The sequence below is a fragment of the Strix aluco genome, chromosome 4 (genome assembly GCF_031877795.1).
Source record: "Strix aluco isolate bStrAlu1 chromosome 4, bStrAlu1.hap1, whole genome shotgun sequence".
NCBI lineage: Eukaryota > Metazoa > Chordata > Aves > Strigiformes > Strigidae > Strix > Strix aluco.
The window spans coordinates 52266552-52281965 of record NC_133934.1 but is presented as its reverse complement, the minus strand read 5'-3'; the positions used below and the strand labels follow the sequence as shown (position 1 = coordinate 52281965).

The 15414-nt window shown below is 36.7% G+C and overlaps 1 protein-coding gene across 2 annotated transcripts in view; it reads right to left on the bottom strand.

Annotated features, from left to right (window-relative positions):
- CCSER1 (coiled-coil serine rich protein 1) overlaps window positions 1-15414 on the bottom strand; it is a 728043-nt gene that overhangs the window by 143865 nt on the left and 568764 nt on the right. For both annotated transcript variants that reach the window (XM_074823100.1, XM_074823102.1), the window contains exon 10: window positions 6119-6164. In XM_074823100.1, the coding sequence (XP_074679201.1) occupies window positions 6119-6164 (46 nt within the window). The remainder of the gene's footprint in view (window positions 1-6118; window positions 6165-15414) is intronic.

Here is a 15414-nt window from a genome sequence, read left to right as displayed (position 1 = left end):
CACCATATATTTTTGTTTACGGGTCCAGGGCCACCACTTGGAGGAACAGACTTCAGCCCCATTGTGGCCCTAAAGAGAAAAACCACCTAGTTAAAATGGGTCCCACCAACCATACTAGCACTGAATATACTAGCGTGCCAGGGCAGGTGGGCAGGGGGAGTGCTTGAGTATGAGAGAAGCATTGAGGGGAGGGGGCTGTGGGTAAAAGAGGCGCAGTGCTTGCCGCAGGCCCGACTAAATGTTTCTGGGCTGGACATTCCCCACCCCTGCTTTAAGCCTTCGCGGACCCCCTGTGACAACATCGTGGCCCCCCAGGGTTCCGCAGACCTCAGGTTGAGAACCACTGGTCTAGAGAACAAGTTTTATGAGGAAGGGTTATGAACTGGGGTTGTTTAGTCTGGAGAAAAGGAGGCTGAGGGTTCTGTATAAATACTTAAAATGACATTGCAGCCAGGTGGGTGGTAGTCTCTTCTCCCAAGTAACAAGTGATAGGACAGAAGGAAACAGCCTCAAGTTGCTCCATGGGAGGTTTAGATTGGATATTAGGAAATATTTCTTCACTGAAAGGGTTGTCAAGCACTGGAACAGGCTGCCCAGAGAAGTGGTTGAGTCACCATCCCTGGAGATATTTAAATGATGTGTAGATGTGGTGCTTAGGGACATGGTTTAGTGGTGGACTTTGTAGTGTTAGGTTGATTGCTGGACTCAATCTTAAGAGTCTTTTCCAACATAAATGATTCTATGATTAAGGCAGACACAGCCTTTAATAGCTCAGGTTTGCATGAAGCTTGGGGATTTCCCATCTGCACATCTTAGAAAGTTCCAATGAATCAGTATTGGTCAAAGTGACAGAAGCAGCACCAGCAAACCCGGTGTTTAGCAGGATAGTTGCCATCAAGTTTGGAAGGAACCATGGCAAAGAGAACAGGTGAAGAGCTTTAGACTTCAAGCATGCTTTCAGATTTTCCACCCTTTAGGAATGAATCAAAGCTATAGTTGCAACTCTCTTACACAAGGTATTACTGCACACATACCTAAATGAATAAAATTGCGTATTGTGACACAAAATATTTTCATCTTCAAAGGTTAATTCTTTACCTTTTCATCACCTAATTATTTACACTGCTGTTCTCAATAATCTGTCATCCTGCTGTACATGCCTGGTCAAACCCCTCACGTTATCCTGAAGCCCCCAACCTTGTTAGGTTGACTAACCTGAATAATGTTGCCGTCATAAATTTTACTATGCAAATACCTTTGTCATTATTCTGAAAGATGAAATAGGGATTTTCATCATTTCAAGCTGAAACCCATCAAACTGATACTAGTCTTACTATAGACTTTGAGACCCACCACTGAAATTGGTAACCCTGTGTGAGATTAAGACATTTAGCAGTTTCTTAGTCAGATATTTAGTCTGGAGAACTCACATGTGGCCTATGGTTGGGGGGAGAGTTTTGCACCCTTCTGTGAAGGTAAAACTTCCTTATAAAGCTCAAAATACATCCATCTATTTTCCTATGCTCACATTTTTTATCATAAATAGAATAGAATTCTAATAGATAAACCTTCACAGAAAATGCCATGCTTAGGCGTTAGAAACATGCATGTATTTTCAATAAGCTTTTTTAAGGTATTACTTTAACCAAACTACTACTTACATGTCTTGACTTCATATATTTTGATCTACTACAAAAAAAGACTGTCAGTATTTTTTTTAAGAGAATCTATTTGTACTGGTAGGTTAGCCTACTCATTTCTGAATTTCTTGAAAATTCTGAAAGAAGTAATTTTAAATGTTTTCATTTGCAACTTACATATTTACCATTACCACCTTAGGTTTCTCCCTGTATTAGGAAAGCATTCCCATGAAAAACGTTTCTTCCTCCACAATGGACCATGATTCAAGAAAACAGTTAACTTCTCATCATTGTATCTATCTTCCTTGTTTTCTCCCTCTGGCTGACCAAAGAAGCCATCCACTCCTTTGAAATATCTTGACAGTGGGAAAATACTTCTTTAAGATTGTTTTATCACTTGAATATCTACGCTACGAATTTAACTCTTGTAATTCCATTCTACATATTTTCTGCTGTAATTTATGTCTTTAAAAAAAATCACTACAGCTGAATTTAAAACTCTGAAGTATTTATGTTTGCCCTGAGTAATTAAGCTTTGCTTGTAAGATTATAACATGAAAGTGCCATTTATCAACAAACTAAGGATTTTACTTCTGTGAATTTTCATTGTAGGTGGTTTATTTTTAACAGTGAATTCTTCATTGTATGAAATCCCCTGCCTAAAGGTTAGTTTAACTGCATTAGATTTTGGCACTTTTCTTATCATTAGATGGTATGAAATTCTTTGGATATAATATGGCTTTTTCAAGTGTCTGATCCAATTTGTTCTATCTGTAAAGTTGATTGTCAGGTACCACATAACTGTATTGATTTTTGTTGAGATTCTACTGTGTTTCAGGAACATCTATTATAGCAAGGTTCTTTCTATGATACTTCTCATTGATTTCTTCTTCTAAGTAGTGCTAATCAAAACTGGTAAGCATTTTTCATTCCCCAAATTACACGTAAATGATAATACATTTTCTTAAAAAGTACTGCCCACTGCGACCTTCAATTGGCAGTTATAGTTTGAGGACATGTTAAGTTAAACAAGGAAAATGTCTGGAATAAAGTCTTGATAAAAAGTACCATAGATATAAAAAAGCAAAAGCTTTGTCATCTGGTGCAAGGCCCACTAGCTTAATCCAATAGTTTAATAGAGGATATAATCTTAAAACCCTGACTCTAATGTATTTTTGCAGGAGAAAAGTGTAGATTAAAGGAAATCTTGCAATGATAAAGTGTATTTTCAGAATTGTGGGGTTTACTCTTCATGTAATATGCAAATAAAATATTCTGGCAGTTTAAATTTCACAGTGTATCATTTTCACTGGTGTACTTGTGCTTCTGCTCCATGTAATGGACAAATGACAGGAGAAAATATGACTGCTCTTCTCTCCTTAGGGCAATTATATTTCAATTTTGCCCAAAAATCTAGAGCTGCATTTTGTTTTGATACATCTTATTTAGTCATAACTATATTCTGTAGGTCTGTATTTTGCTTTCAGGTCAACAGTACTCCCATGACTAAAGCTGGGTTATATAGCTATCATTACGGACTTATGATGATATCTATATTCACTGTGGATTCCCCATTCAGTTTGCCCTCTGTCTTTGCATCTTATTTTGTTGCTAATTACAGATGATCTCATATTTACAGTCAGTTTGGATTGTATGTTACTTTATTTCCACTTGTGTTGGTGTCTTCACTGTAAAAGAGAAAGGAAGTTGCAACTTATTCCATTTCAAAATGCAAGTTTTTATCTCGTGGAAAGGAGTCTTAACTCCCATATTGGAATTCATTAGTTATCCTTGTACTCAGTGTCTCATAGTTTATAGCCGGAGTGTTAAAATGCCCCATCAGTAGAAAACTTGTTATTTTAAAATGTTATGTAAACAGCATCTTACTCTCAACCACTCATTACTTTGCCACATTTCACCAGCAGGTTCTCAGGGTCCTGGGCTCCAAGAGAAAATGTCATAACACAGCATTGGCACAGATGCCACTCCATGTCTATGACATCTTCAGATGCCCAGAAGTACAGGACTTCCTGGTGACTTGCAACACCACCACTGAGCCTACCCTGCTCACTCTGAGGTGAAGCAGCCACAAGTCCCCAGTAGTCTAAAATATCTCACGTGAACTCAGATCAAATTAATCTTGCCTCTTCTACTGCAGTAGAGTTACTGTAGGATCACTGGTAAACCAACTGGAAGAAAACACAGCCCACCTTTCAGTTTCTATGTGACAGGACACAGCATTTATCCAGTAGCATTCCTGCTCTGGATTCCCAGACATCCTCATTTCCCACCTTTGTACATAAACAATAATAATGTTCAATGCTTTGCAAGGACCAGAAATGTTACCTCCAGTGACTAGAAGACAAACTTAGGAAATTCAAGCTCTAATTTTAGCTTCCTGTTAGAAGAACGTTGCCACAACATATGCATAGTTCCATATAATCTTTGCCTCCCAGTACACAAAAAAGCAGAAAATAGCTGGTTGAAATAATCTTTTTTTTCCCCCCTTTTTTTCCCCCCGATGTTAGGGATTCCCTTATTTATGTGTTTCTTTTGCTTCTATTTGCTTCACAGTTAAGCCACTGACACATTCTATATATGCAGTTTTAAACCTACTCCTCCCATCTCACCATTTCAGTAACGTTAGTTTTACCTTTATTTCAACAGCTAATCACGGAGATTCTGACCACTTCTTTCAAACTATTCATCCACATATTTAACCCAACCATCGTGCATTCCTATGTTTACTTCATAGTTCTGCATCTTCAGTTAGGTACACAAATTTTATCCTGTCTTTGTCAGATAAAACATTTTATGCCCTTCCCACACCTTCCCTTATGTTCAAATCCTAGTCACTTCATTATGTGACACTTTAGCATTCATCTCAAAGAGGGGCTCCATACAAGGAAGAAAGCTGTGAACAGTGGTACCATGCACACTTCTGATTTCTTATAACTAAGCATGTTGAAGTGTGTTATCATGTTGGTGTGCTTCCAACGTCTTCACTGATGTTAATCATGTAGACCAGTATCAGGATTAATATAAATGACAGTAAGCCAGACAGAAATTTGAATTTTCATTTTAGCAGACTGTTAGTTGTCATACACATTGGATAAAAATAACTTCAGCATTGTTTTTGTAAAGGATTCAATAACAATATTAATTCTTTCCACCATACCTTAAATAACCGTAATAGGAGCACAATTACATTTCATGAACAGTGTTTCGTCTTGATATTTTTTCCTCCCCTTAGATATACCCAGTAGAATAGGAACATCTTAGATAATTGCACAAAAGAAAGGACAGTCATATACAGATTATATTTTTTGTTACTTTTGCAAGACCCACACTCATAGACAAATGCTGTGTTTTCCTATGAATACACAAGAGCAGCATCGGTGAATTTATGCAAGCAACACGTTTCAAGACTGCCAACAATGAAGCATCGTTCAAACTGCACTGTATTTTATGAATAAGCCTGTAATGTTATATTATGATGAATCTATTTGACATTCAGCAGTGTGATACAGTGCATAGTAATTATAATAATGCAGTGCATGGCTGTAGCTTATTATGTGGATATGGAAGACACCAATGTCTTTAGGATGGACATTTAACTCAAGGTAGGAGGAGACAGAAATAGACTCAAGGAATGTAAGAAAGTCCTCATCTCAAAGTCTGATGGCATTCTGAGAATCTATGTATTCAATATACACACGCGCGCAGTGTTAAAGCAGCAGAGAGATCATCTTGAATTAGAATGTAAGCCTTTCTCTTCTTTTTTGAAAAAATATATAGCACATTATGTTTGTGATTCCTTGGGATTTTGGGTGGACAACAGGGAGGATTTTATTTTAATTTAGAAGAAATATTATCTATTGTCAATATTTCCAATGGATTTAAGGAAAAAAATGAATGAGATCCCTCTATAAAAGTTTCCTTTCCTCCCCAACTAAGGGGATGGACTTGTTCTTCAAATTAATTAGAAGGAAAGTCTTATAAGAAATACAGCTGCTCTCAGTAACGTCTACCTTACACCATATTGTTTGATTTTCCATTTCTTAATTTTTTGAGATCCATGGGGTTTTTTTGTTTGCACAATGGAGAGATTAATTTAAAGAATGGAAAAGAGAGATTCTTTAGTTTTAACAATGCTACTCATTAATATGTTGAACACATGATCTGTGGATATTATTCTTATTCCCCTCCAGACTTTGAGTCATTATGGTATTTTCTTCCCTTCTTGCAACTCTATAGTGCACAGCACAGTCCCAATTTATGATGTGTTGAACAAAACACAACAAAGAAATAAAGAAGGGGTCAATAGAAGCTCTTAGCTACAAACACATTACAGGCAATATACAACACCAGCGGTTGAATATTGACCTCAGGGCATTAACTCTATATTGGCATGCCATGCTACAGCACATGAACACATAGTCATCTTTACAACACAGAGCGGAATTTAAGAGACTCACATAATTGCCTGCGAGAAGGTACAGGAGCACTTCCAAATGCTGTGCCCTGTAAATAAAACACATTTTTTTTTTTTTTTTTGGAGCAAAGGATGTCAGATTAACAGCAGCAGAAAATGAAAAAAAATGACAAGACATGAAAATGAAGGCAGTGAAACGAACTAGAGACTGTTTAGATAGAGGAGCTTGTTATTACTGAAGAACTGCGGTTCCTGTTTTCAGATAAACATAAATTATAGTGGAGAATGTTCTATGAGTAATCCACCCATCAGTGGACACAATGAACCAAAGAGAGAGAAAAAAGAGAGAGAGAAAGAAAGAAGACAGAAAAAAAAGTATCAGCGTAAGACAGGCATGCTCACACTTGTCAGAAATAAAATTTGATGGAAAGGACAACGTACAGAGTATATATTAAAATGAACTCATTTACAAAAATAAGAAGGCTCAGTTACACCAATGTCTTAGCTGATACAGTCACTGTTTGAAGGTGAAGTATGTTTCAAACAGGTAAGAAGGAGAGAGAGAGTGCAGTACAGTTTGGTTGCTGCCACTTCCTCTTCATCTTCTCTCCAAAATTCTTTAACAAGTCCTCACTGGGTCAGTTTGATGACAGCTGATAGGAAGCAGCTTTATTAAATCCCCAATCAATATACGCAGTATGCTCTTTCAGTAGATAGAGTGCTTCATCTTTTATGTATTATGTCAGCAATTACCACACATCTCTGAAATACGAACTGTGCATGTAAAGAAAATATGAATCAAATGCCAAGTCATACTGGTTGGGATCTGTAGGCAAGCCTCTTCCCAATGCAATCCCCTATCCCCACTCCCCCTGCCCCCCCTCAAAAAACAACACACCCCAAACCCAGAAAAACAAATTAGTAACAGAAAGAGATTAAGAGAATGACTAGGTAAAGAGAAGCTCTGGTGTATAAAATTTGAAGAGCAGTGTTAAAACAAACTATGTTGTCTCATTCTGAATCTAGATCATGAATCAGAGCTTTGCTTCGAGTTTGTGACCAAGACTGCATCCTCCTTCCCAATGTGTAAAAGGGCACACTGATCATTTGGACTCAGTAGTCAAGGATGACTAATTACAGTAATATTTAGATTGCACTTATTGCCTTAAAAAAAAAAAAAAATCAAACATCTGAAACTTATGAGACTTCACTGGAGTTTGACTTCCTTTGAAGTCATTTTGACTTCCACCATCTTTTTGAATTCAAGGCTGGGAACTGATTTACCAGGCATTTAGACAGTGCTAGGCATTTGTTCTTGGAGATCATTTGCTCTTTCAGGTCTTGTAAAATTCTGATTTCCCTTACCTAGGAAGAGTGAAGCATATGCATAACTAGATACATGCATAGCTAGAAAGCCCCACAGAGAAACTATCTTTACAACACTGCTCCCATACCACTTTATTTAAGGAAAACTGGAATAATTAAGATTATTCATCACTTCAGATGCCATCGCTGTGCTTCTGAGACCACAGCTGACTACGCTGTGACCACATGCAGCGCTGAGTAACTCTGCAGAAGCCCTTTGTCTCACTATGCCTCAAGCTTGTCTCTCAGACACTAACTCCTTCCCGCAACTGTAGTAAGACCTCACAGTCACTGCAACAAACACCCAAGGGAGCAAGCTGGGGTTATCTTCTGTTGAGGCAGCAAAAAAACCCCAACCACTAGCTGCCTCCCTTGTTTCCACAGTTGCATACACTGTCAGGAAAAGGCAGTTAGCTCTCCTATTTACCAGGAAAACAGTGCAAGCAGGCAGCGTGTTCAAAGAACTTTCCTCCAGGGCAGGCAGTGCCCTGCAAGCACACTATCCCCCAACCCCACAGTTATTTGTGGAATTATTTCAGCACTGCCAAAGTTCACCTTTGTCTCCAACTAACTTCTCAAAATAGCCAAAGGACAAGTTGATTTGGGTACCAAATCTAATTGTATATTTGGCACTTAAAGCAGTTCCTCAGTGACTACTAAGGCTTTACCAATTATTTCCAGTGCTCTCTTAAGTCTTGTGGAAACAAAATACAGCTATTTATTTGAAATACTAAGAACACACATATTCATCTAAAGCAAAGCTTTAAGTATTGAAGACTATACATTGCACAAGAGTAGTACCACAGCCTCCCCATTCTCTCAACTATATGCTATTCTGTTTTGCTTAAAGTTAGCTTTCTAGAAAAGATGAGGTATGCAGTGAGGTACCTAAGTTTTCAGTTCATCATTTAAGGACATTGAACTGATTTGTGAAACTATATATAAAAAAAAAGCATGAAGTAAATTCATCTGACAATGGTTAGCTGACAGCTTGCTTATCTAGCCAAAAGTACTTTTTTTTCTACGCTTTGAATGTGTAGCATCTACATTTTTTCCCTCCATGGATCAAAAAGAAAACATTTAAACAGCCTCAGCTTATACAAATCCATCAACCAAAGAACTGGGAATTTAGTTATTCATTGTTAGTTACTATTATCACTACTGACACCAATTAAGTTCTAATGACATAATGCTCCTTTGAAAAGCATTATTTTGCATTACTTTTTCATGTTTCTGATTTTCAGAGTAAATGGCCTTCCAGACGGAAAAGGATATATGCCTTTATCTTTCAACCAGGCCTTCCTTCCTTTTTTTCTCTCATATTCCAGAAATAGATGTTATCCTTCAGTATCATCTGGCACAATGATAAGAAGACTTTTTCAAAACTAAGCCAAATTTCAGACATTCTCTGTTGAAATTCCAGGCTCTGCTGGAAGTCTTAGCAGTTCTATAGTTTTAATCATATATAGGGTTTTTTTCTGTTCTCTCTGTGTGGTATAATACTTAATCGTAAAGGTGTCTAGGCTTCCATGACAGCTTTAGCTGTAAATACTATATTAAGTTTTCCAAGTGCCCTGTGATTCCTAGAAATGTAGAGCCTTACACAGGGATAAGATAATGCTATTAATAATGCAGAGGCATTGTAGATGACTAGTTATCTTGTAGTTACTACGTTAATGATTTATAAAAGTTAGAACACTCATCTGAAGTTTCTAAAAGGCTAACCCTTCCCTACCTTTTTGCTGCATAATTTTAACTAAGAGATCAGTTACAGAATAGCATCTCTCAAAATACTGCTCTTAGTATACAGTAAAGTCTGAATTTGGATACATCTTTACATACTGTTGTATGCATTAGGTTCACCACAGGACACTGATGTATGTTAAGCATTTCCATACATTCTAAACACATGTAACTCAATTTAAAATGTTTTGAAGTTCTTTTAGAGGGTACATAAAACATGCTAGTGATGGCATCTTCTAAACCTTTGTTATGTAAATGCACAAAACAGAAGTACAGATTCAACATCTTTGGATCACTGTAAAAACTTTTTTTGCCACTTAATTTTTTAATGGTAAAATTCCAGCATGTCCGTGCTGTCACTGATGAGAAGCAGGAAAAAAGTTTTCATGATGATTGTATTTTTTACCTCTCCTAACCACTTCAATTGGTTCTAAAGACCTTTTTGATTTAACATACATAAATAGATCTCCTTCTGCTAATACATTTAACAAGGAATAAGTTTTTAAAATTATATTCTTGATATTACTACATACATTATGCTTCCAACAAATACTAAATAGTGTAACAAGCACAGGAAGTTACATTTCATCATTAGCCAATTAATGTACCAGTGTGAGGAAATGGGAAAAAAAAAAAATTGCTGTTTGTGATCAGACACCTTCTGGAGAGAAGGTTTAAAAATGGCAAACGCCTAAGTTTCACCTTTTAATATACAGCTGAGGAAAAAACAGTCATCAGTACCTGTAAAGTCAGAGCTCAGCCACCACAAAATCCATCAAGATCTGGAAGCCTCCAAAAGTGAAGCTGTCAGGATGCCTCATTTATAACACCTGGACTATTCAGGGGACTGATGAGGGAAATGCAGTTTCTAGGACCACTTTGCACATGAACATAGTATGACAAGAAAACACAACTGCTCGGGTCTGGATTCCTACCTACTTCTTACATCCTGTGGCACAAAAAACCCCAAGTATTGAGATTTCAGTTCACTTGCTGGCCGCTGTTCTGAGAGAGGCAGACGTCATCTTCTAGGACTAAACCAGTCAGCATTTTCTATCTGCAGATGCAAGGCACATTCAGACACCTTTTATTTGGATTTTTTTTTTTTTTTAAAGCAGCTTAAGTGCTTTGTGTAACCATTATCATTTATTTAATATTTACTATGTCATCAGATGCTGAACTAAGCACTAACCAGCTAGTTGACTCATGCTTTGGATAGATTCCCTAGGATGTATGTTCCCTTTGAAATCAGGGTAATTTTTCTATATGTTCCTGTGCTATGTAATTCAGTGCTACAGTCTTTTTTCCTCGCAAGGAAAAAATTAGAGGCTTTTTTTTTTTTTTTTAATCTTTTCTGCCTCCATACAGCATAACCTCAGCATCTCCTCACTGTTAATGCAGGAACGTTGGATTAGCCAAGACATCCCTAAAGTGAATGTGGATTTTATGCACCAGACAAGCAGATACACTGTTGTTCTGTTTACATTCCTTCAGCCAGTCACTTATAATTTCTTTTCACTTAGCTTTCAGAAATGCAATCAGAACATTACAAAACTCAGCTCTTTTTAAAAACACTATCAATTTTTAATATTGTCAAAGTGAGAGTATGACACAGTTTCCGTCAAAAGTCACAGTTAAGTATTCACTGGAAGCTCCAATGACCTCCACAAGGGAATCTGGCATTTAGTTCCCACAGATATTTTATTTCTCACATCCTCACACTGAATAAAGCCTGTTACTGTCAATTTTTTAAAGTAATAACCACAAACACCAGCCAGCCTAAATATTTGTGAGTGTAGCTGTTCTGGGACAACAGCAGCAAGGAAGTTGAAATGAAAAGGGTTCATAACGCAACCTATTCAATGAAGCAAAACATCCAAGTATGTATTAGTTTGCTGTTCAAATGAAGACTTTCAGTAAAAATACTTTAGCAATTGCATACATTTCCTACATCTCTCTGAACTCTGAAGTTATGAGTTCACCTGTTATTAACTGCATATAGTGACTGAAGTCCTCTGTGTTCACCTTGAGCAACTTGGAAGTCTGAGTACTGCAATATATGAAATGATCAAATCAATTCAGCTGAACTGAATGCCCCCTCTACAGCATAACTACACAAATATTGCTGTTCTTTTTGTGTCACTTTCTATGAGGAATCTCCAAAGATGTGTATTGACAACAGACCAATCAATGCCAGAAGAAAAGAGAGCTCACTACCCATCAAATGAATGCTTTTCCAATAAATGCCCTCTTTTCTCTTAGAGCACAAACCCATCTATTACATGGTTAAAAAGGAACTAATTAAAAAAAACCCAAAACAATAAAAAACCCCAAAAAACCCCAAACACCACCTCCCCCAGCCCCAGATTATGATTTTAAAAGAGGCTAGTCATGGTAGGCAATATTTTCTCTAGACAAATTGTGTAATACTTTGACATGAACTTTGAAAATGAACATATCCCTTTTTCTCATCATAGAAATTAGACTGATACCTCAAAATGTTTCAGAGCACTACTAAGAATGAAAGCAGTCTTAAATGACAGGCCGTACTGAAGTCTTAGATATTACCACCTGATCTCACAAGAGTTCTGAAAGATAATTCCTCATCAATATGTGATGACATAATACCAGATACGTAAGATTTCCCAGAGACAGAAAAACTTGCTAGATCACTGTCACTGTCATTCTCCTGTAAGGGCAGAATGTGTGTCTTTCACAAACAGAGCAAATATTAAAATGGTAAGCTGTGCTCTGATATGAGAGCTTTCACTTGTATCACACAGCACTTGACTGGTTGAGTATATCAATGAAATGATGCAGAGTAGCTTGCTGCTACTGAGCTCAGTAAAGGCTGACTTGGATCTACTACATTTCCAATGCAATGCTACTCTTCAATGGTTGTAAAAAAATTATTTAATTCTATATAATTACATTAGCATGTTTCCAGATATCATGGTGCCACCATATTCTAAACCATGCAGACTTTTATCAAACTTCATGTCCTTTCTCAAAAATTTCAGTTTTGGAGCAAGGAACTTACTCATTAACACCTTTTTGATCACTGGATTTTACTGTGCACACTCAACCATTCTGAGCACAAACATCTCAAAAGCCTTTGCACAACTTAAGACCTCTTCATTACCATGATACAATCCATGGCTCCCTTGACATAAGTATTGCTTCTTCCAACTGCATTTATAAAGTGGCTCGTAACAGCTGATTTCACCTTGATACTAATGTCCCACCACTTATTTTTCCATAAATGCCTGAGATGCCTGCTGTAGGCTTCTTCATTTCAGGCCATGGGAATTCACTCATTTTGTTTTTAAGATTTTTACTATTTTGATAGAAAAACTGCTCTTTGTCACATGACCTGTTTTTATGTGAACTGATTCAATGCGACTATGTTAGTTAGGATAGCTCTGCCCTATTTTCTATCCAAAATTCTTATACTGCCTTTTAGCCTTCAGTCTATTTCTCATTTAAAGAAATCCCCATTTAAAATTTTAAGTGCTGAGACCATTTCTACTTATGTAGAAACCATCCATCCTTCAGGCTCATTTTGACAAGTTTAAGAAATGATCATTTGAATACAGAGAGGTGGAGAGTTTGATATTTTGGCAGAATAATAATCTGCATAAATATACATTAAAAATTGTAGTCCAAGTAGAAGCATTACAGAGGAAGACCAAGGCTTTAAAGCAGAACTCAAGCAGAACAGGAATCATCTTTCCTTTCAGAAGGATAGGATTAGAAAATGTTAAAAAAACCCAAGCAAATAAAAAACTCCACTACTTTTCACAAGCAATTGTTTACAACTTAATCTCTTTTATAGCATTATCCAACTTTAATAACAGCCAACATTCAGTCTTTACAATCCCTCTGGTGAAAACCTGCTTATCGTTTGTGTCTTTTTCCTTTATTAGATTTCAGATTTCAATGTGTTTTACCTTAAACAAAGAAACAAGAAAAAATATTTTGTTCCTATGGTGGCCTGAAACACCACAAGGCCTCCACACAACTCCAAAATATTTAAAGCTATGTGCAACTGAAGATGATAGCACAGCAATCACACATATTTATTTTCATTTTTTTTGAAAGCTATGCCAGGCATGAACAAAATTACTAAAAGAAAATAGCCTCAAGAGCAAATGCAGCTCCATAGTCTTTAGATATATTAATATAAATATGTTCTCCCTACAAATATCTTCCAAACTGAAGTTATAGCTCAATAAGGAAGACATATTTCTATCTTAAAGTTATCGGTAAATATTTTACTAGCAGACTCTTGGCACATTTTCAAGTCTGAATCAACATTTACATGCAGTTTTCAGCAATCTGCTTCCACATGTAAGTGAAAGATCCTAAAATACTCTCACACCACAGTCTGGATTGCAATCTCATAAGGCCAAACTATACATACCATGCTAGATCTAGATACAATCACACAATGCAGTAACAGTCTTTCTGGGTACCTACAGTCCCTTATGTGATAGCAATAGGATAACTGTTTCAAATGGATAATCCATCTAATGTTTCTGTATAGCTAGCTTGTGTTTGTTAATTGAATGCTTCCTTGAAACTATCTTACTAGCAATAACAATTTGCTCAAATTGCTTAGGTAGAAATTTCTTATAAACTGTCTTAAGAAAACCTGAATTTATCTATCCCTGCCTTCAAACTTGTACAAGTTGTTTTAAAGCCACCCTGCTTTGCTCATTTAAGTCTTTCATAAACTTGGTCTTACAGGTCTCTTAGGCACTACTGTCGATGACATTGTTCATTTAGAGCATATTAACTGTACTCGCTTCCACAGAAGTGTTTCTCTTTCAGGTCTGTGTGTTGGAAATTCAGACTGAAACTGCTGGGCAGCCTCAGTACTTGCTCAGCTTACACCCCTTCTCTCATTCTCATCAGCCTCCTGTTCCTGCCAAAAACTGCTCTTCTGCTGACAGTCTGATCCAGGCTGATACCATGTATTTAGGTCCCCTCAATTGCACTAGTTTTTCTACGAATGGTCACTTTTTGTCTGCTTGTACCTGGATCATAACTATGATATCCAGTTCTGCAAAGTGATGTTCAGCCATTGTTTGGCAAATATAACAGATCCCATTAAAAACAACAGTATAAAAAAAGGAATTAATTGCATTATATAGCAAGTGAATTTGGCACATATTTTAAGGACAATTAGAAGCCTTCTATGCAATTAATTGTCACATATATTAGACAGTGTGTCACAGATGAATAACAAAAGCACATTTTAAATTTGTTTAATGTTAGAAAAATACTTTTTGCTGATATTATATTTAGTACTATATTTTGCTGATATTACATTTAGACTATAGGTGGCTTAAAGAGTCATGGGTACTTCACCACCTCTCACAGTGCATTAACTTTCCAAGTAGGGTAGATGTCATTTCTTATGCGAACCATTTGGCTGGAAGCAACCCCTGCGGTTGAATTTGATATTGTTCAGGAATAGTGATTCTGAGACATGGCTACAGAGAAGTTTGGTTTTTTTGAAGACTGGTATTTTTTACCCCTAAATTACACCCTGCTTCAACCATAGGAAAATTTCTTCATTAGATTCAAAGGGAGGCAAAAAGGAAAATGATTCTGTTTGTGAAGTTAATTGTTTTCACTTCCCAATTTTAGATGTTTTTGCTTTTTTCTACACAACTGTCTTCATATATATATACATATGCATCCCTATGTAAAGTGTGTCCACAACATACAAGTAAAAGTTCAAAAATGCACATGGTGTAGATGTATGCACATCCTTTTCACTGATTATCACAAAATCAGCACCGGTCTGTTTGAAAGGGACCTCAACTGGTTACCTAGTTCCCCCTCCTGCTCAAAGCCAAAAATGAATCAAAAATGCAATTGAGAGAAGGGCAGAGACCATTGGATGATTATAGCTAGATCAGAATATAACACTGCAGTAAATGTTGGTATAAAGCTTAACTGGATGCCTAGGGATTCACATTCCAATTTTAATTCAGTCAGAACCTAATGCTGAAGCACATGTTTACTGCTACCTTTTCAGCTCATATTTCCGCTAGAGATCATTTATTTCCTCCCCAAAACCCCTCCTGTGCTTTCATAATAAATAGTGTTAATGCTAAAAAGAAATATATGCCAATGAACAATGAATATGTGAAATCTGGACTTTTCTCCCTATTGCAAACTGCAAATCTATTCACGTGCTTAGAAAGTGCAGACCTACAA